General features: G+C 45.5%; 1 protein-coding gene across 1 annotated transcript in view; it reads left to right on the forward strand.

Annotated features, from left to right (window-relative positions):
- Positions 1 to 22557, forward strand: part of LOC138680259 (excitatory amino acid transporter 5-like) — a 1936174-nt gene that overhangs the window by 1422506 nt on the left and 491111 nt on the right. Inside the window, exon 8 of the mRNA XM_069767861.1 lies at positions 3777 to 3971. Within this exon, the coding sequence (XP_069623962.1) occupies positions 3777 to 3971 (195 nt within the window). The remainder of the gene's footprint in view (positions 1 to 3776; positions 3972 to 22557) is intronic.

Genomic DNA, 22557 nt, shown 5'->3' on the forward strand with positions numbered 1-22557 from the left:
CCCTTCGGAGGTTTGCACTGTGCCTCAAAAGTAGTTTTGGACCACATATGGAGTATCAGTGTACTCAGGACGAATTGCACAACAAAATTTAGGATCAATTTTCACCTTGTATCCTTGTGCAAATTAAAAAAAATGGTGCTAAAATAACATTTTTGTGGGAAGGAATGATTTTTATATTTTCACTGCTTTAAGGTAAAACCTAATGTGAAGCAGCTGGGGGTTCAAGGTGATCACCAAACATCAAGATACATTCATTGAGGGGTCTATCTTCCAAAATGGTGTCACTTGAGAGGGTTTTCCACTGTTTAGGCACATCAGGGGATCTTGAAATGAGACATGACACTCCATCAAGGTCTGCATTCCAAAATGCCACTCCTTCTTTTCTGAGCCTTGCCGTGAGCCTAAACAGTATTTTGCCCCCACATATGGGGTACTGTATGGTGCGATTTCTCCTATTATCCTTTTGAAAATGCTAAATTTGGTGTAAAAAAACATTTTCGTGGGGAAAATGTGAATTTTTTATTTTCACGGATCAATGTTATAAACTATTGTGAAGCATTGGGGGTTCAATGTGCTCACCACACATCTAGATAAGTTCCCTGAGGTATCTGTCTAGTTTCCAAAACGGTGTTACTTGTGGGGGGTTTCCACTGTTTAGGCATGTTAGGGGCTCTCCAAATGTGACACGGCGTCATCTAATTATTCCAGCAAATTTTACATTCAAACAGTCAAATGGAGCTCATTCCTTTCCAAGCCCTACTGTGTGCCCACAATTAGTTTTTCCCTACATATTGGTTGTCAGCATACTCAGGAGAAATTGCATAGCAAACTGGTATGGTGCAATTACTCCTGCTATCCTTGTGAAAATCCAAAATTTGGGGCTAAAATACATTTCTTTTATCTTTTTTATTTTCAACATTATAAAGTCTGTAAAGAACCTGGGGTTCCAGATGCTCACCACGCAGCTAGATAAATTCCCTTAGGGGTCTAGTTTCATAATGGTGTCACTTGTTGGCGGGTTAGGCACATCAGGAGCTCTCCAAATATTAAAAAAGTTAAATGTCACGTCTTCCCTTCTGAACCCTACTGTGTGCCCAAACAGTGGTTTTCCCCCTACATATGGGGTATCAGCATTTTGGGGTCCATTTTTTTCCTGTTACCTTTGCGAAAATAATTTTTTTGTGTCCTAAATTACATTTTTGTGACAAAAAGTTAAATGTTCATTTTTTCCTTCCACATTCTTGAAAATTCCTGTGAAATACCTGAAAGGTTAATAAACTTCTTGAATATGGTTTTGAGCACCTTGAGTAATGCAGTTTCTAGAATGGTATCACTTTTGAGTATTTTCTGTCATATAGACCCTTCAAAGTCACTTCAAATCTGATGAGGTTTCTAAAAAAAATTGTTGGAAAAATGAGAAATCACTGGTCTACTTTTAACCCTTCTAACTTCGTCCCAAAAAGAAAGTAATGTTTCAAAAACTGTTGAATGTAAATTAGACATGTGGGAAATGTTAGACCAACCAAAATTGAGGATCTCTGAGTTATCAGATCCAAAATTAATAAACAATTAGTACTAAATTATGGAGCATAAAACAAAATCCAACATAAAGGGTTTAATAAAAAAAATATAAAAATGTATAAAGCAAAAGTAACTGACAGTAACAAGTAATAAGGTGAGAGGAAAACAGCAGCTAAAAATACGGTGAAGGAGGATGGAACAATAATGTCTATCACATCGGGGAGAAAACACAAGTGTCGCCCGGCAAGCGTCTGCACATAAGCGTGGTGTTCTGCCCATTTATGCTCAGTAAGAAAAGTATTTGTAGTTTGACATTCATTACAAACCATAAGAGGTGATATGTTATCCTTTTATTATGTTTAAATATGTTTAGCACAATCTGGCAGCATTCATACAGATGCAGGTGCCTTCCCTTTTAAGTTTAGTGTGTTTGTGGGCCCGGCCCCTGCACCTCTGAGAAGGAGACATGTTTTCAGGCAGACAAGACACGTGTCTCTTGCTTCTGCTCACTTCTTCCAACTATCCCTATCCTTCAGATGAGAATTGTAGTCTTGACTGTATGCTTATATTAGGCTACGTTCACACTAGCGTTTCCCGTTTTGCGTCGTGTTTGCGTCGGGCGACGCAGCGGCGACGCATGCGTCATGCGCCCCTATACTTAACATGGGGGACGCATGCGTCTTTTTGTGCTGCGTTGTGCGATGCATGCGTCTTTTTTGCTGCAAGCGTCGGACCAAGAAAACGCAACAAGTTGCATTTTTCTTGCGTCCAAATTTCGGCAAAAAACGACGCATGCGTCGCAAAACGCAGCGTTTTTGCGTGCGTTTTGCCGCGTTTTTGCGTGCGTTGTGCGTTGCGTCGCCGACGCAGCAGCGCACAACGCTAGTGTGAACGTAGCCTAAGAGCCTGTTTATGTAAGTCATGTTGCAGTCACTGTTTCAGAAGGAGAGGCGTATTGTTCTATGTAATCCTCCATCTCAGTTTTGTATTTCTTGCACTGTACACTGTCAAGGTTGCTTGTTTTAGATATATACCTCTATGTAGAATTGTGCTTTCTGCAATGACTATTGTCACAGCTGTTTATGATTAATGTATTCAGTGTATACTTCTGTATTGTATTATCATTGCTATATTATCATTGCTGCTGGTTTCTTTTGATGTGCTCAGTATTGACTTATACTATTTGTATTCTTATAGTTTTACCACATACACATCTTCATATCATCGCACCAATAAACCATAGACTACTGAACCTTGTAGTCTGTTTACTTGAGATGTTGAGGTTTAGATGCATGCTGGAATCCACATAGCCTCAGACGTGGAAGAAGGCAGAACATGTGGAGATGATAGTATGTTGATATGAAGAGATATAGATGTCAATAAATTGAGCCAGTGAGGTTAAATAGCAGTATAGGCAGATAACTAAAGGTATAGCTGTCAGGTAAAGGACTCCTATTGGAGAAAGCATCTGAAATAGGTACTAAATATAAATGTAACTGCTGAGGACTAAATATTGGGATCCCAGCATAAATAAAACAGTATAAGATATTACCGTACCTTGAGGCATGTCATGACTAAAGTGCAGGAGTGCAGTTGGGACACGCAGGAGCCTCCACTTATGAAGCCATGGCTGTGAAATGCGAGCTGAGGCTCCTTCGTGTCCCACCTAATATCCAGTCCTTTATAACTTTAGTTTTCTGTCTATACTGCTATTTAACCTAACTGACTCAATTTATTGACATCTGTATTTAGAACTTTTTGTTTATTAACTTTGGATCTGATAATTCAGGGATCCTCAATTGTGGTTGGTCTAATGTTATGGCTTAAGGGTATTCTTCACTTAGCCGTGTGGATATTTTTGTTGGTTTGTATGTGGGAAATGTTTATTTATTAAGTAATTATTTTGTGTGATATAACTCTCTGATTTAAGGGCATAAAAATAAAAAGTTAAAATTATAACATTTTTGCCAAATTACCATTTTTTGTTCATATAGAAGAGCAAGTCATACTGTGGAAATTTTACCACTATCATGAGGTACAATATGTCACGAGTAAACTTTCTCAGAATCGGAGGGATACGTTGAAGCGTTCCAAAGTTATTACCACAAAAAGTAACAATGGTCATAATTGTAAAATTTGGGTGAAAACAGGCTTGGGGGTTAAAAGAAAACAATGATTTATTGCACCGTTAATAGTGCAGTAGATTTCTCCTTTTGCAGCAATTAACCAAATTTCATTTTTTATTTTTGCTACAGTTCTGCAACTCTACCAATTACATTAAAATGCCTTTTAGAAAATAATAAAATCGATCGACGTGTAGCCAGATTTGTTCTTCCAGTTGGTGCTACTATCAATATGGACGGAACTGCGCTGTATGAGGCTGTGGCTGCCATATTTATTGCCCAAGTGAATGAGTATGATCTAGATTTAGGACAAATCATAACAATAAGGTAAGCTATTTTATCAAATACCGTATATACTCGAGTATAAGCCGACCCGAGTATAAGCCGACCCCCCTAATTGACTCGAAAACTTATTGACTCGAGTTATAAGCCTAGGGTGGAAAATGCAGCAGCTACCGGTGAATTTTCAAAATAAAAACAGATGCTCCATACCGTTATTAAGGCTCCATAGATGCTCCATATAAAGCTGTGCCACATATAATGCCCCATACATTTCATTATGGCCCCATAGATGCTCCATATAAAACTGTGTCATATAGAATGCTCCATACATTTCATTATTGCCCCATAGATGCTCCATATAAAACTGTGCAACATATAATGCTCCATGCATTTCATTACTGCTCCATAGATGCTCCACATAAAGCTGTGCCATATATAAAGCTCTGCACCGTTTATTATGGCCCCATAGATGCTCCATATAAAGCTGTGCCATATATAATGCTCTGCATCGTTGATTATGGCCCCATAGATGCTCCATATAAAGCTGTGCCATATATAATGCTCTGCACCATTGATTATTGCCCTATAGATGCTCCATATAAAGATGTACCATATATAATGCTCTGCACCGTTCATTATGGCCCCATAGATGCTCCATATAAAGCTATGCAATATATAATGCTGCTGCTGCAATAAAAAAAAATGACATACTCACCTCTCTTGCTGCCCGCAGCTCCTCAGCGTCCCGTCTTGGCGTCTCTCCGCACTGACTGTTCAGGCAGAGGGCGGCACGCACACTAGTACGTCATCGCGCCCTCTGACCTGAACAGTCACTGCAAGAGGATGCGGAAGACGGAGCGGCGCCCGGCGGGTGGAACGCGGACCGGTAAATATGTAATACTCACCTGCTCCCGGCGTCTTTGGCTCCTTATCCCGGACAGATGGTCTCCGGGCACTGCAGCCTCTTCCTCTGTCAGCGATCACTGGCACCGCTCATTACAGGAATAAATATGCGGCTCCACCCCTATGGGAGTGGAGTCCATATTCATAACTTTAATGAGTGGTACCATGTGACCGCTGAACAGAGGGAGAGCTGCGGCACCCGAAGACCATGGGACAGGCAGGGGGAGCACTAGGAGCCCCGGAAGCAGGTGAGTATGCGACAGTCCTCTCTTCCCCCCACCCGCCGACCCCACCGCCGATCATGACTCGAGTATAAGCCGAGAGGGGCACTTTCAGCCCAAAAATTTGGGCTGAAAATCTCGGCTTATACTCGAGTATTGATTTTTATTTATAATTACTCTAGGATAACACTGGAGCCTTATTAGGCTATGTGCCCATGTTGCATTTCTTAAGCGTTTTTGCCGTGGTTTTCCTTAAAAAACGCTTAGAAAACACATCCCATCATTTTTAATGGCATTCTGCAATTGTAGCGGAAATGCATCACGGGAAAAACGCAGCATGTTCATTAATTTTGCGGAATCGGTGCGATTTTGCCGCTATAGAATTGTATTGGGACGCTTTGAAACAAACAGCATGAAAAACGCTTGAAAAACGCTTGAAAAATGCAAAAAAAGCTAAGAAAAACACGAGCGGATTTCATGGCAAGGGAATCTGGTTTTGATGAGGAAAATTTAGCTTACATTCTGCAACGTGGACACATAGCCTTAGTATCTAGGCCAGTGGACCCCAACTCCAGGCCTCGAGGGCCGCCAACAGTGCAGGTTTTCAGGATTTCCTTAGTATTGCACAGGGGTTGGAATCATCACCTGTGCAGATGATCACATTACCACCGATGCAATACTAAAGAAATCCTGAAAAACTGCACTGTGGGCGGCCCTCGAGGCCTGGAGTTGGGGACCCCTGATCTAGGCAGTACTAACTAGAGCCATAAAATTAAAAATCATCTCTCAAAATTAGCATATGCAAATAGCCTCTTCAGATTTAAAGATAACTGGAAGTCTAGTGTCACCAACTAGAGATAGCCACCAATATTGATCCATAAAAGGTTAGATACAAACTTTTAGGATTGCTATCCATAAAATTAAAATGGCCGCTGTAAGGTAGCTGTCAGATGCATACTAAGCCTGGAGTAAAGCTCTAGTACCCGTACTAAGAGGCTTGATAGGGCATCTGGATCAGGTTTATGAGCAGCCGGAGAGAGTGTCACGGGATGGGGGGGGGGGTAAATGTCACATCCCCCTGGGAGACCTGGAGTTTGAAAGTCATAATGGGTATTGAACAGCAGATCCTCTTAGAGGTGGTGTGATTTGTGTCCTACTAAAATGGATTTCCTTTATCATCAGTGCTGAAAGGGTTAGGGTTCTTACCTTGCAGGCTGGGAGCATACTGGATTGTTGCTCTCAGCTGCAGCTGCTAAAATAATTTCCTCTAACTAGATATACTACCTCTTTGGTGTTTCTTCCTTGCCGGTGAAAGAATCTTCTTCCTGGAAAGTGTTAAGCTGTGTAGTTGGGAACAGTAGTTGAAGTGATCTGTATGCAGTAGTTCCATAAGGGTTTATCTCCTTGTAATGATTCCTATTTAGTTTGTTTGTTCCTCCCTTTCTCTATCCTCTTCCCTATTTTTGGTGAATATTATTGTATTATAGTGGTTTTCATTTATCCCTGTCTGTCTTTGTGACTTATTTCCCTTACATTTCTGTCCCGTGCCTCATGAGGTGGGGGAGGAGACATATTAGGGTTTAACAGGAGCATAGTAAGATCGGAGACTCAGTCCTCTCTACCATCAAGGGTATCACTGGGACAGGGATTGTTAAAATCCCAATTACAGGGGCAGTTTTAGGCCGCTCTCCATTACTTCAGACTGTTAGACCAGCCCGTCTCTCTGGTCACAGTGTGTCTGCCAACATACCCCACCTTTGGGTGTGATTAACATTGTAAAATGGGGCCTGTTGTGTATGGATGTTCCTACACCTCCAGTGGAGATAGGTGCATGGACAGAGAAGTGTCTCTGTCATATGCGAACACGGGGATGTCCAGTGGATGGCACAGATTAAACCAACAATGGAATGGAATAAGGAGAGCAAGGACCTAACAGTAGGGAGTAAGGAATGGGACACCTCCTAATTCCAGCCTGTGCCTGTCTCTAAGTTCAACTAATGCCCTAAGCAGGTCCTTCCCACTTTGCCATCAGGTGCCTAGTCAATAATTGTCAACTCAGTATTCCCTGGCTAGAACACTGGCTGGCAAGGATGCTAGCCTCACTATTGCAGATTGTAAACAACACAGGGGAAGTGACAAACATGAGACAAATAAAAGAGAAATAATACTCATCAACTGTCTCTGCTGCAAAGATCCAAACAGCAGAGGATATGGCACCAGGAACCCAAATTCCAAAGAAACAGCAGATTCACCACTGAACCCAGAGAGCTTCTGAACTCCAGGCAGGTCCTCATAGATTAACTCTATTACCGAAAGTCAGCTGATGCGTCATGTGACTATATAAAAGATGGTGTGAGTTATCACCAACCACAACAGCTGACTAGCAAAAAAGCAGCTGCCAGGCCAGCAAGGATAATGACATTGACCCTTGCTGGCCCAAAAAGGAATAAAGCTACATTTAAACTATAGCAGAAACCAGAGCTTTCAAGAAATACAAATATGAATTGTGACACTACCCCCCTTTTAACAAGGGGCCTCTGGACCCTCATTATTGGACTTCACTAGAAATGATACATGTAAGGAAGCCTCAACCCACTAGGATTCCCCTCCTCAGTCACCTGATCCTCAGGGTTACGGCAAACGCAGGCCGATCATGATGGCAATAGCATAGGCTCCGAAGGCGCAACAAATCTCCACAGCGATGACCTGAGAAATACGTTATGTACCTTCATTATTGGGGGTAACTGCAACTGGAAAGTCTCAGAGCTGAAAATGGCCGATTACCCTAGAACTTCAAGTCTCAGTTGCGTAGTTCCACCTGAAGTATTTAGTGGATACCCACATGTACTCATTCACACACATGTCCGCAACTGAATGTTTATTTCCTGGCGTATGTCTGCCAAAAATGGCAATCTTCTAATAGTGATGAGCGAACGTGCTCGCCACTGCTCGTTACTCGCCCGAGTGTTGTGAATTCCGCTCTTGGGCTCCCTCCGGTGGTTGTAAGTGGCACTTTTGTGGGTTCTGCTCTTGGGCTCCCTCCGGTGGTTTTAAGTGGAATGGCTGCTCCTTGGATTTAGCAGTCTGCAGCTGCTTCCACTAATTGTCTTTCTGCTCGGCTTTTATTCCTGGCTATTCCCTTCAACCAGTGCCACTTGTCAATGTTTCCTGGCTGGATTCACATCTCTGCTTGGATTTCCCTGATTTCCTGACCAGTTCAGCAAAGATAAGTCCTGGCTTTGCTAATTTCTGTCCACATGTTGTGGACTTATTGTTCTGTGCATTCTATGTTTTGTCCAGCTTGTCAGTATGGATTATTTCTGTTAGCTGGAAGCTCTGGGAAGCAGATTTACCCTCCACACCTTTAGTCAGGTGTGGAGATTTTTGTAAACTCTGTGTGGATTTTTTGTAGTTTTTATACTGACCGCACAGTGTCCTGTCCTATCTATCTAGCTAGTATGGCCTCCTATGCTAAAATCTGATTTCATTTCTGCGTATGTTATTTTCCCCTCCTCTCACCGTCAATATTTGTAGGGGGCTATCTTTCCTTTGGGGATTTTCTCTGAGGCAAGATAGGTTTCCTGTTTCCATCTTTAGGGGAAGTTAGATCTTAGGCTGTGCCGAGGGGTCTAGGGAGTGTCAGGTACCCCCATGGCTATTTCTAGTTGCGTTGCTAGGTTCAGGGTTTGCGGTCAGTACAGATACCACCTCCTTCAGAGCTCGTCCCATGTTGCTCCTAAACCACCAGATCATAACACCCGAGTATCACTATGCTCGGTGTACTCTGCGAGCACTGAGCTTTTCCGTGATTATTCGGCGGTAACTGGTGTCTCCACCCAGCGTTTTTTGGCGGACTTTAGAGACCCAATCACGGTGCAGGAATTGTCTTCCAGGCCATGAAACGCCGCAGCCATCTTTGTTGTGGTCGTGCAGTGATTGGCACAGCCAAGATATACGTCCGTGTCTCGCATGTGGAAACGAAGCTCTGGCGCCGGCACTCCAGAGCGGAGCGTGCGGCTCCATGTGTTCCTATGTGGCTGCACGCTCCGCTCTGGAGTGCCGGCGCCAGAGCTTCGTTTCCACATGCGAGACACGGACATATATCTTGCAAGTGGAAACAAGCCCTAAGAGACCTGGCGCCGCCCTGCTCGCCGCATTCTGTTCCTGATTCAGTGAGAGTAGGGAGAGCTGGTGCCAAGATGGGGTCAGAATTGTGGTTTTTAGAGTTAGTGTAGGTCTGCAACTCTTAAATCCTCAGGAAAGGCCGAAGCAAGCCGTAACCCCTCCCCCCACGGCGTAGGCGGAGGCCTGCATGACAATGGGGGGGAGAGGGGTAGGAAATAGGATAATGAAGGGGGAGGAAGATTCGGGCCCGGGGGTTTGTGGGATTTTGGGAGGTAACGGTCACTTCCCGCTCTTTGTGGATCCGAGCAGTCCCGCCCTATTGCTGTTTTCTTTTTTTGTTTGTAAAGGGGGTCTTTTTTAGTTTTGTTCATTTTATGGCAAGGTTGTTTTCTTTCGGGTCATTGTGGCCTTGGCGGCTGGGGGGAGTCCTGGGAGTTGGTAAAAATTGGGTTTGGGGGATCCATCTTGGCATATGGCTCCTCTGTTTTAGTGTTGGTATCTTTTGAATCTGGTGAATGGTGGTTGGGGAGTTCCGGCAGGGGTGGCCGGATCTCCTGGGATTTTGTACCGTGAACAGTGAACCCTCGTTTGGGTTTTTGGTGCTCCCAAGCCAGGGTTTTGATCGGCTGGGAGTAAATTTGGTGTTATGTATGTTCGCGGTATGGGTTGTCAATCACCAGATTCTTGGGGCTCCAAGGACTCCTTCTAGCCTTTAAAATGTTATTATTTACAATGTATTTATTGTTATATGTTTAATAAAAAGGCTACTGTGGCCTATATCATTCCAAAAGAATTACGGTGGTTGTGTTTTTATTGTGGGGCTGGAATGGTAGCGGGGGAGGCCACGGGTGGGGTTAGATGGGTGGAGGAGTTTTACTTTAAAGGACTACTCTGTCGACAATACCAGGGTCAAGAAACCAAAAGTCCTTTTTAGGGCTAATTCATGGGTCCCGATATTGAAGAGCAAGGTAGGCAGGGCACAACATATCCACATCAGTGCAAGGCCTGCAGGCACTGTACGTGCGTCTATTGCTCCCACTGCATCCCTCCCAAAGCTCCATAACGGTCTGCTGCTGCTGCTGTAGCTTCTTTACTATATACCAAAACAGAACTATTTGGCATTTAAAAAAAAAAAACAGGCCACATATTTGCCAGTGTGGTATTTCCGTGACAGCCCTCATATATCTGCGTGGCCCAAGTTTAGTCATGGTAGGCCGGTGTACCCCTTTTATTGCTGTCTAATACTCTAATTCTATACAGCACTATTTTGCTTCAAAAAATATAAAAAGGCCACATATTTGCCAGTGTGGTATTTCCGTGACAGCCCTCATATATCTGAGTGCTCAAAGTTTGATCATTGTAGGCCGGTGGTCCCTTTTTATGCTGTCTGATACTCTAATTCTATACAGCACTATTTTGTATAAATTTACTTCACAAAAAAGCCCCCCAAAATTGAATACAGTCTGTTATATCAGGCTGAGGCCTGCCTGGTGTTTAGGTTTTAAAAATCGTAGATTTGCAGGCGTACTGATCAGATATTATTTCACTACTAATAAATATATTTGTGTTGAGCATTTGAAAATAGAATGAGTCTTACCGGTAATTCGGTTTCTAGGAACCTTCCACGACAGCGGTACCGGAGGATAGAAATCCAAAAAATGCGTTAAACCGCATCCTCTACCCATACGGCCTTCACAGGCTTAGTGGCGCACGTCACTGCCAGGGGGTCAGCCCAGCTACAAAGTCCAATCCATATCAAAAAAGAAGACAGCGCCACAACGGTCAGTGAAAAATAACTTACAGATTTAATCTGCCATCTGCGGAGACGTTTCGGTACAATGACCTTTATCAAGCACAGGGCTTGATAAAGGTCATTGTACCGAAACGTCGCCGCAGATGGCAGATTAAATCTGTAAGTTATTTTTCACTGACCGTTGTGGCGCTGTCTTCTTTTTTGATATGGAGTGGTACCGGAGGATGTCTCCCCGCCCTAATGGGGACAAGAACACAAAGAGATTAAATACCCTCCCCTTCCTGCCACCTCCAGTGTTTTTTCTGGACACAGCAGTATGCATAATTACCAACTTGGTGCAGGAACCCCTCAATAAATATCGTTAATAGGGAGGGAAATTAGTGCTGTCGTGGAAGGTTCCTAGAAACCGAATTACCAGTAAGACTAATTCTATTTTCTCTAGTCACCTTCCACGACAGCGGTACCGGAGTAGTACAACACGTAATTTCTTAGGGAGGGATGACAGCCTGCAGAACTCGTCTGCCGAATGTTAAATCCCTGTTAAAGTCTAATCTGTAGTGCCTGGTGAACGTGTGGACCGAAGACCAGGTGGCGGCTCTGCTCTGTAGATGCGTCTCCTCTCTCTGCTAGAGTTGAGCGACTTTTACTTTTTAGGAACGAGTCGGGTTTCGCGAAACTTTGTCAAAAGTAGGGTCGGGTGAAATCGGCTGATTATTGCAAAAAGTTGTGGATCGACCGAAACAAGAAACCCTGGCTGTGTAGAGTGCAAGGGGAATGTAGTGGTCTGGGTCAATGTACCAGCAGACTCATGTAGCAGTGGCTGGCCAATGGGCAGGATGAGGAGGAAACACAGATATAGTCCCAAAGAATAAAGTAGGCTAAATGCAGTTAAAAATTGGTAACAGGACTAAACAGGTAGTGTAGCTTTGTTCAGTGGCGAAAAACTGTAATGGGTGGCAGAAACAGTTAGTAGGCCCTAGTAATAAAGTGGGCCAAATGAAGTTCAAAATTGGTGACAGGAGTAAACAGGCGGCACAGCTTTGTTCAGTGGAGGAGAACACCAAGCAGCCGCAGACACCATTAGTACGCCCAACCAAACCAGTAGCCCAAATGCAGTGTAATATGTGATGTAGGCCGAAAGCCTGAAGATTGAAGCTCAGCTTTGTAAAGTGGAGGAGAATACCAAGCAGCGGCAGACACCGTTAGTACGCCCAACCAAACCAGTAGCCCAAATGCAGTGTAATATGTGATGTAGGCCGAAAGCCTGAAGATTGAAGCTCAGCTTAGTAAAGTGGAGGAGAACACCAAGCAGCGGCAGACAACGTTAGTACGCCCAACCAAACCAGTAGCCCAAATGCAGTGTAATATGTGATGTAGGCCCAAAAGCCTGAAGATTGAAGCTCAGCTTTGTAAAGTGGAGGAGAACACCAAGCAGCGGCAGACCCCGTTAGTACGCCCAACCAAACCAGTAGCCCAAATGCAGTGTAATATCTGATGTAGGCTGAAAGCCTGAAGATTGAAGCTCAGCTTTGTACAGTTGAGAAAAGCAAGCTGCCGCAGACACCTTTAGTACGCCCAACCAAACCAGTAGCCCAAATGCAGTGTAATATCTGATGTAGGCTGAAAGCCTGAAGATTGAAGCTCAGTGTAATGTATTGTACATAGTCTGTTAAGAGTCTTGTGCTTGGGTGCGAGGAAGACACAGGAGACAGAGGTTTAGTTATAACTTGCTTGTATTACTTCATACAAGTAGGTCACAGGGAAAAGGGCTTCACACAATTGCAGGTACACAGGCAGGAGACACGGCAGATGGCACGGCAGGTCGGAGTAAACATTAAGTCCAACATTTAGCACAAACTGGTTCCAAGTCTCTCTCTGTTACTTCCCTTGCAAATGTAGATCAGCATGCAGCAGAGTTCCAGTGTCCAGAGATCCTCAGTAGTAGATGGAGAGTCCAAGGCTTCCAGGAGCAGGTAACAGGCTGACTGCAAACATGATTCAGAAGCACTGATTGAACAGCTGAGGCTGCTTAAAAAGGCAAGAGGCTGAGAACAGGGCGGAAACACAGAAGCTAGAAACTCCATACTGACTCAGGGCAAAGTAGCTGCAGCAGGACAAAGCAAAATGGCCGACGGAAAAACCAGGTTACAATAACAGAAAATCACAGCAGATATAACAAAGAGACCGAGAACCTTACACTCAGCTTTCTAAAGTGGAGGAGAACACCAAGCAGCCGCAGACACCATTAGTACGCCCAACGAAACCAGTAGCCCAAATGCAGTGTAATATGTGATGTTGGCCGAAAGCCTGAAGATTGAAGCTCAGCTTTGTAAAGTGGAGGAGAACACCAAGCAGCGGCAGACACCGTTAGTACGCCCAACCAAACCAGTAGCCCAAATGCAGTGTAATATCTGATGTAGGCCGAAAGCCTGAAGATTGAAGCTCAGCTTTGTACAGTGGAGAAAAGCAAGCAGCCGCAGACACCATTAGTACACCCAACCAAACCAGTAGCCCAAATGCAGTGTAATATCTGATGTAGGCCAAAAGCCTGAAGATTGAAGCTCAGCTTTGTAAAGTGGAGGAGAACACCAAGCAGCGGCAGACACCGTTAGTATGCCCAACCAAACCAGTAGCCCAAATGAAGTGTAATATGTGATGTAGGCCGAAAGCGTGAAGATTGAAGCTCAGCTTTGTAAAATAGAGGAGAACACCAAGCAGCCGCAGACACCATTAGTACGCCCAACCAAACCAGTAGCCCAAATGCAGTGTAATATATGATGTAGGCCGAAAGCCTGAAGATTGAAGCTCAGCTTTGTAAAGTAGAGAAGAACACCAAGCAGCCGCAGACACCATTAGTACGCCGAACCAAACCAGTAGCCCAAATGCAGTGTAATATCTGATATAGGCCGAAAGCCTGAAGATTGAAGCTCAGCCTTCTAAAGTGGAGGAGAACACCAAGCACCGTTAGTACGCCCAACCAACCCAGTAGCCCAAATGCAGTGTAATATGTGATGTAGGTTGAAAGCCTGAAGATTGAAGCTCAGCTTTGTAAAGTGGAGGAGAACACCAAGCAGCAGCAGACCCCGTTAGTACGCCCAACCAAACCAGTAGCCCAAATGCAGTGTAATATGTGATGTAGGCCGAAAGCCTGAAGATTGAAGCTCAGCTTTGTAAAGTGGAGGAGAACACCAAGCAGCCGCAGACACCGTTAGTGTCACGATCTATGTTTGGATCTGTGGCAGATCTGGTTTCCTTCAGATTAAAACGTTGTTTCCTTTCAGGTTGAAGCTCAGTTTTGTAAAGTGGAGGAGAACACCAAGCAGCGGCAGACACCATTAGTAGGCCCAAGCAAACAAGTAGGCCAAATGCAGTTTAATATTTGATATAGGCTGAAAGCCTGTAAATTTAAGCTCAGCTTTATTCAGTGGAGAACACCAAGCTGCGGCACACACCATTTGTAGGCCCAACCAAAGAAGTAGGCCAAATGCAGTTTAATATCTGACACCGGATGAAAATTGAGGCTCAGCTTTGTTCAGTGGAGGACAACAATAATGGGAGGCAGACACAGTTAGTAGGCCTTAATAAGTAAGTAGGCTACATGCAGTTCACAATTGGTAACAGGATTACTCAGGCGGCATAGCTTTGTTCAGCGGAGGACAACTGTAATAAGTGGCTCAGAGAGACAGAGTAGGCCCAAAATTAAAAAAGGTGGCAAATTGCAGTTCAGAGTTGGTACGAGGAGTACACAGGCGGCATAGCATGGTTAAACGGAGGAGGACAAGTGTAATTAGTGGCTTTGACACACTGAGTAGGCCTAAAATAAAAAATAAGGCTATATTCTGTTCACAATTGCTAAGAGGACTACAGAGGCGGCATTGCTAGGTTCAGCGGTGGAGGACAACTGTTGTGAAAGTCTGACACAGTTACTAGGCCCAAATAAGTAAGTAGGCTAAATGCTGTTCTAAATTGGTCAGAGGAGTACACAGGCGGCACAGCTTGGTTCAGCAGAGGAGGACAACCGTAATAAGTGGCTCAGACAGACAGAGTAGGCCTAAAATAAAAAATAGGCTAATGTCTATTCAAAATTAGTTTGAGTAGTACACAGGCGGCATAGCTTTGTTGCGGAGGACAGTTGTAATGTGTGGCACAGACAGACATACAGACAGACAGAGGCCTAAAATTAAAAAATGTGGCAAAATGCAGTTCAAAACTGCTACTAGGACTAACCAGGTGGCCTAGCTTGTTTCAGGGGGGGAAAGGGGGGGGGAGTTGTAATCTGTGGCGCAGACAGACAGACAGACAGAGGCCTAAAAGAAAAAAAGGTGGCTAAATGCAGTTCAAAACTGCTACCAGGGCTATCCAGGCGGCCTAGCTTGTTTCAGGGGGGAGAGTTGTAATGTGTGGCGCAGACAGACAGATAGACAGACAGACAGACAGAGGCATAAAATAAAAAAGGTGGCTAAATGAAGTTCAAAACTGCTACCAGGACTAACCAGGCGGCCTAGCTTGGTTCTGCGTGGGAGGACAACTGTTATGAGGGGCTGACACATTAACTAGGCACAAATAAGTAAGTAGGCTACATGCAGTTCACAATTGGTAAAAGGATTACTCAGGTGGCATGGCTTTGTTCAGCGGAGGACAACTGTTATAAGTGGCTGACACCCCCGGAAGAAGCCAGGGCAAAACGCGCGTCGGGGCGCTGGGAAAGAGACGTGGGAGGACGCACATCATTCAGACCTTTATTTGGTAATTATTTATATACTTTTTCTCTTTCTACCCTACGTTTATACGGGCCTTATGATAGGCTTATGGAGATATGGTAGGGTGGTAGTGACGTAGGATTGCCTCTATATATGGGACTTGGATATTTTGGAAAGGATGCGTTCTGCACCTATACTTGTATGTGTTCATCTAGGTATATAGGCAGCTTGCTATTTATGTACCTTATTTTGTTCTTAGGATATCTGTGTGATGTGCTCCTCACGGTCTTCCCATGGGGTATTACCCGGATGATATGCTGTAGCTCTTTTAGATATATGTGTTTTGGTTCATTGTTTCTGATATTTTTGTTGTAATAAAATCTAATTTTAATCTTTATCTATGGTCGGCTTCTTTATAGATGACAGGTACTTTACTGCCATCTTGTGGTTAGTCTATACGTATTGAGGAAGTACCATTTGCTGTATATGGTTGGACTTTTTTGGTATTACAAATAAGTAAGTAGGCTACATGCAGTTCACAATTGGTAACAGGATTACTCAGGTGGCATGGCTTTGTTCAGCGGAGGACAACTGTTATAAGTGGCTGACACAGTTAGTAGGCCAAAAAACTAAATTGGGCTAAATGTCTGCCAAGGAATTTCGCATAAATAAACTGGTGGCATAGCGAGGTACAGGGGTGGGCTTCTCTGCAGAGTTGCAGACAGTGGTATTTGGCGAAAAGTATTAAGGGGTCTAAATGGAAGCCAGGGCCCCTGTATATTTTTACTACCATCTACCATTGCAACAAATTTGTAATGGCAGTGCCATTTAAGGATTTACCAGCACAGACTACACAGTGGTGGAGCAGGGAGAGGTAAGCACTGTTCGAGCTGGGGGGGAACACTCTCTTGTGGGCGGCGGTACTGGCACAGGGCCAGTTATTACGACACATATTACGTCACATAATACGATGGTGTGTCTGACATTGGTTGTGCACCACCACCGTTAGAGACACTTCATTGTACTATGTGGGACCCTGTGCCAGTGCCATCGCCCATGAGTGGGCACACACATCTGTCCAGGCAAACGGCACTCACACGGGTGCTTGCGCCAAGTTGTGACCACGGACCTGTGGGGGGAGTCAGCCCATTTAGGGAGGTATATAAATGGCCTATGGTGGACATTCGGCACCTCCAAATGGCGGAATTGGAGCAGTCAGTAAGAGGAGGCCAAATACAAGCAATTTTTCTGGCAAGCTACGTGTCAGCAGGGGAAGATGGGGCAAAATAATTTGAAATCCATGATTGGTTCATTTTAATGAAGGTTAGATCATCAACATTTCGGGGAGCCAGACGTGTCCTTTTTTCGGTCAGTATTGAACCAGCAGCACTGAAGACTCTTTCTGAGAGCACACTAGCAGCTGGGCAAGAGAGCTCCTGTAATGCATATTCTGCCAATTTGGGCCAGGTGTCTATTTTGGATGCCCAGTAATCAAAGGGGAATGACCTGTGAGGGAGAACATCGATAATGGCGGAAAAATAGTTGGTAACCATACTGGACAAATGCTGTCTCCTGTCACTTTGAATCGATGCAGCAGTACCTGTCGTGTCTGTGGTCATTGCGAAATCACTCCACAACCTGGTCATAAATCCCCTCTGTCCGGGCTTTGTGCACCTCTAACACCTCTGCCATGTTGCCCCCTACAGCTCGTGTGAGAACCATCAGCGCCGCTGTGTGCTGGGAATGCCAGAACCAAACGGTCTACAAGAGTTGCTTGTTTGGTAGCCAATATTTGCTCAAGGTTCTCATGTGGCATGATACTTTGTAATTTGCCTTTGTATCGTGGATCGAGGAGGCATGCTAACCAGTAATCGTCATCTGTCATCATTTTGATAATGCGGGGGTCCGGTTTTAGGATATGTAAGGTATACTCTGCCTTGTGGGCCAAAGTTACAGGTGTTAATTCACTACTTGTGCTGGGTTGAGGAGCACTGTCTGACGTTGCAATGCCACCAGTTTCTATTGCCCCCTGTGAAACATCCTCCTCCCATAAATATTCAGCCCCATCATCCTCCTCCTCCTCTTCGTCCGCCACCTCCATGTCTGCCATCCAACTGCCTGCCTGTGTATGTGTATCCTCCCACAAATACATGACAGCACGCCTCTGTTTGCACAGCCTCTGAAGCATGTGTAGTGTGGAGTTCCACCTTGTTGCCACGTCAATTATTAGGCGGTGCTGGGGAAGATTCAGTGATCGCTGATGGTTAAGCATACGGCTGGAGTGTACGGGCGACTGGCGGATGTGCCAGCAAAGTCTGCGCACCTTCAGGAGCAGGGCTGGTAAATCAGGGTAATTCTTGAGGAAGCACTGCACCACCAGTTTCAATGTGTGAGCCAGGCAAGGTATGTGTTTCAGTTCTGAGAGGGCTATGGTAGCCATAAAATTCCTTCCGTTATTACTGACTACCTTGCCTGCCTCAAGATGTACACTGCACAGCCATGACTGAGTTTCTTGCTGCAAGTTCTCGGCCAGTACTTCTGCGGTGTGTCTGTTGTTGCCCAAACACTTCATTTACAACACAGCCTGCTGACGCTTCCCACTAGCTGTTCCATAATGGGACACCACGGGTGCAACACTGACAGCTGCGGATGGAGTGGTCGTGCGACTGCGCTCTGTGGACTAGCTTTTGATTATGGAGGAGGAGGAGGAGCAAACGCCTACAGCCAACTGTTTCCTAGACTGTGGGCTAGGCAGAACTGTGCCACTATGGCTGTCCTGTTATGACCTGGTGGTCAGGACAATAATGGACCTGGTGGCTAAGAGCACACGGAATGACCTGATAGTTACTGATAATATAGGACGAGCTCTGGGACGTGGGAACTCTGCTGACCGCAATCCCTAATCCTATCACACACACTAGAAATAGCCGTGGATTGCTCCTAACGCTCCCTATGCAACTCGGCACAGCCTAAGGAACTAGCTAGCCCTGAAGATAGAAAAAAAAAGCCTACCTTGCCTCAGAGAAATTCCCCAAAGGAAAAGGCAGCCACCCACATATAATGACTGTGAGTAAAGATGAAAATACAAACACAGAGATGAAATAGATTTAGCAAAGTGAGGCCCGACTTACTGAACAGACTGAGGATAGGAAAGGTAGCTTTGCGGTCAGCACAAAAACCTACAAAAAGACCACGCAGAGGGTGCAAAAAGACCCTCCGCACTGACTCACGGTGCGGAGGCGCTCCCTCTGCGTCCCAGAGCTTCCAGCAAGCAAGACAACAATCAAAATAGCAAGCTGGACAGAAAAATAGCAAACCAGAGAAAAACAAGCAGGCACTCAGCTTCTGCTAGGAAGACAGGTCACAAGAACGATCCAGGAGTGAACTAGACCAATACTGGAACATTGACAGGTGGCATGGAGCAAAGATCTAGGTGGAGTTAAATAGAGCAGCCAGCTAACGAATTAACCTCGTCACCTGTGGAAGGAAACTCAGAAGCAGCAGCTCCACTCACAGCCACCAGAGGAAGCCCATGGACAGAACCAGCCGAAGTACCATTCATGACTAGTGTTGAGCGATACCGTCCGATACTTGAAAGTATCGGTATCGGATAGTATCGGCCGATACCCGAAAAATATCGGATATCGCCGATACCAATATCCGATACCAATACAAGTCAATGGGACATCAAGTATCGGAATGTATCCTCATGGATCCCAGGGTCTGAAGGAGAAGAAACTCTCCTTCAGGCCCTGGGATCCATATTAAAGTGTAAAATAAAGAATTAAAATAAAAAATATTGTTATATTCACCTCTCCGGCGGCCCCTGGACATCAGCGGGAGGATCCGGCGTCCGGCACGGCTTCTTTCTTCAAAATGCGCGCCTTTAGGACCTGTGGAATGACGTCCCGGCTTCTGATTGGTCGCGTGCCGCCCATGTGACCGCCACGCGACCAATCAGAAGCCGCGACGTCATTCCTCAGGTCCTAAAAGGCGCTCATTCTAGGACTTTAGCTGAGGAATGACGTCGCAGCTTCTGATTGGTCGCGTGGCGGTCACATGGGCGGCATGCGATCAATCAGAAGCCGGGACGTCATACCACAGGTCCTAAAGGCGCGCATTTTGAAGAAAGAAGCCGTGCCAGACGCCGGATCCTCCCGCTGATGTCCAGGGGCCGCCGGAGAGGTGAATATAACAATATTTTTTATTTTAATTCTTTATTTTACACTTCCGATACCGATACCCGATATCACAAAAATATCGGATCTCGGTATCGGAATTCCGATACCGCAAGTATCGGCCGATACCCGATACTTGCGGTATCGGAATGCTCAACACTATTCATGACCACAGGAGGGAGCTTGACAACAGAATTCACAACACTGTCCCCTGTGGACCCTGCATCCAACACAACATCCCTGGCCATGCCTACTGGTCCATGCATCTGTTGTGAGGTGCGCCTTTCTACTGACCGATTGCCTCAGTGTATGGACAATGCATTCTTTGACATGTTCGTGGAGTGCTGGGATGGCTTTTCTCGCAAAGAAGTATCGACTGGGTAGGTCATAGCATGCTACTGCGTAGGCCATCAGGGCTTTGAAATCTTCGCTTTCAACCAAATGGTAGGGCATCATCTCTAACGAGATTAGTCGAGCAATGTAGCCGTTCAAACCCTGTGTACGCGGATGAGAGGAAGAGTACTTTCTTTTCCTATCGAGAGTCTCTTTTAGGCTGAGCTGGACTGGAGAGCTGCATATGGTGGAACTAGCGGGGGTGGGGGTGGACATGGCAGATTGAGAGAGGCTTGGCGATGGTATTCTTGATGTAGGCCTACCTACAGTGTTTCCAACCAAGAACCTTGCGATTCCCTGACTGCTTTGGCCTTGCGACAATACCTCCACATTTGGTACTGGTGGTGTCATAACCGGTGGGCTTCCATTTAGGGAAGCAATGTTGCATTGCTGACTAGCTTCAATATGAGCAGGTGCACCAACGGCACGGGACGTTTGGTAGTTAGTCCATGCTTCCAAGTGCCTGCTGGATAATGTCTACGTATGCACATTGTATTTAAATTTTGAACATTCTTCCCTCTGCTAAAGGTCTTGGAGCATTTCTTACATATAACTTTGGACTGATCATTCAGATCTTGGTTAAAAAATTGCCACACTGCACTCATCCTACTATGGAATAACTTTTCAGGCTTTGCACGCCGTGCTACTGTCACCGGATTGCAACGCTGTCCTACACCTGTTGTGGTTTTTGACACACGGTTTGGGGCTGATGCAGGCCTGCCAGATGACAACTTTTGCGATGTAGATGGCTGCTGCAGATCATCCTCCTCCGCTTCTGAGCTCCAGGCTGCGGCACCCTCTTCCCCAATGGCTGCCAATCTAGGTCAACAACTGGGTCATCTATCACCTCCTCTTCAATGTCATGTGCACCGTCCTCTGTGTCACCGTGTAAGGTGCTATATTGTTTGGGACTGGGCACCATAGTCTCATCAGGGTCAGATTTGGTCTCAGTCCACTGCGAGGGCAAAGTAGTGATCTGATTCAATGGAACAGGATAATAATCAAGCTGTGGCTGTGCATCTGTGCACTCCATGTCCGATTCTTCCTGTAATGGGCTTTTAACAATTTCCCTCTCTAACCCAGGCACGGTAAAGAGCTCCATGGAGTAAAGTGTAGTGTTGCCTGCCACATCCTTCACTTTTGTTGTGGGTGAAGGACACAAAGAAGCAACTTTTTCCGGACCTGGAGCATCCACTAACGACTTGCTGGTTTTAGATTTCGAAGCTTCTGAAGAGGAGGTGAAAGAGCTGGAGGCTGAGTCAGCAAGGAAAGCCAAAACTTGTTCCTGCTGCTCCGGCTTTAAAAGCTGTTTTCCTACTCCCAGATAAGGGAGCCTTCAAGGCCTTGTGTAGCCAGACGATGACGCTGCCTCAACACCTCGAGCATTTGGTGCTATCTTGCTTTTCCCAGTACCACCAGATGCTCCACTACCACCACCACCATCAGTACCAGCTGGCAACGACCGCCCGCTACCTCTTCCACCAGACTTCCTCATTTTTGCGGAAATGTTACCAAAATAACAACCATTATACGCTACTGTTAAACAAGGTAGAAGGTGTATAGTAACTATTGGAGAATTTATATCTCCCTTTTTTTGGTGGGAAGACAGCAGAATAAAACAGGCCCTGTGTATTACACAACACAATGTGCAAGGCAGAACGTGGCTGGCAGATATACGCCAAACAGAACTCACGAAGATCCACTAAGTGGCAATTTAAAGCTCCCTTTTTTTGGGGGACGGGAGACTGCAGGAAAAAACAGGCCCTGTGTATTACACCACACAATGGACAAGGCAGAACGTGGCTGGCAGATATACGCCAAACAGAACTCACGTAGATCCACTAAGTGGCAATTTAAAGCTCCCTTTTTTGGGGGGGACGGGAGACTGCAGGAAAAAACAGGCCCTGTGTATTATGTGACGCCCAGGAGACCGGGATACCCAGCACCGGACCAATGGAGTCTGTCTCTTGAGGGGGATGTCACGGGTGGCTTGACCCGGTGCTGTGGCCTCAGGCAATGCACAGTGTAAGGGGTATCATGAGGGGACAGGCACTTACTTGATCAGCAGCAGGTTCTCCCAGCGGTGACGATCCCGATCCTGGATAGATGGCTATTGTCCAAATGAAAGACTGAGGCACTGAAACGTTTAACCAGTTTACTTTAACAAAAAAAAGGATTTACAACCAGTCCTGTCACCGGAGTCTGTATGGGAACTCTGAGTTACTTTGACCCTGCCGGAGTCTTCGCCTCTTATTGTGCGCAATTTCTGTGTGGCCCTGCTGCTGTATGTGAACTGGCTGCCGGCCCAATCTGTCCCCTCCGGGTCCTGGTTCGACGGGCAACCCGAGTCCTTTTATC

This window comes from Ranitomeya imitator, chromosome 1, assembly GCF_032444005.1.
Source record: "Ranitomeya imitator isolate aRanImi1 chromosome 1, aRanImi1.pri, whole genome shotgun sequence".
NCBI lineage: Eukaryota > Metazoa > Chordata > Amphibia > Anura > Dendrobatidae > Ranitomeya > Ranitomeya imitator.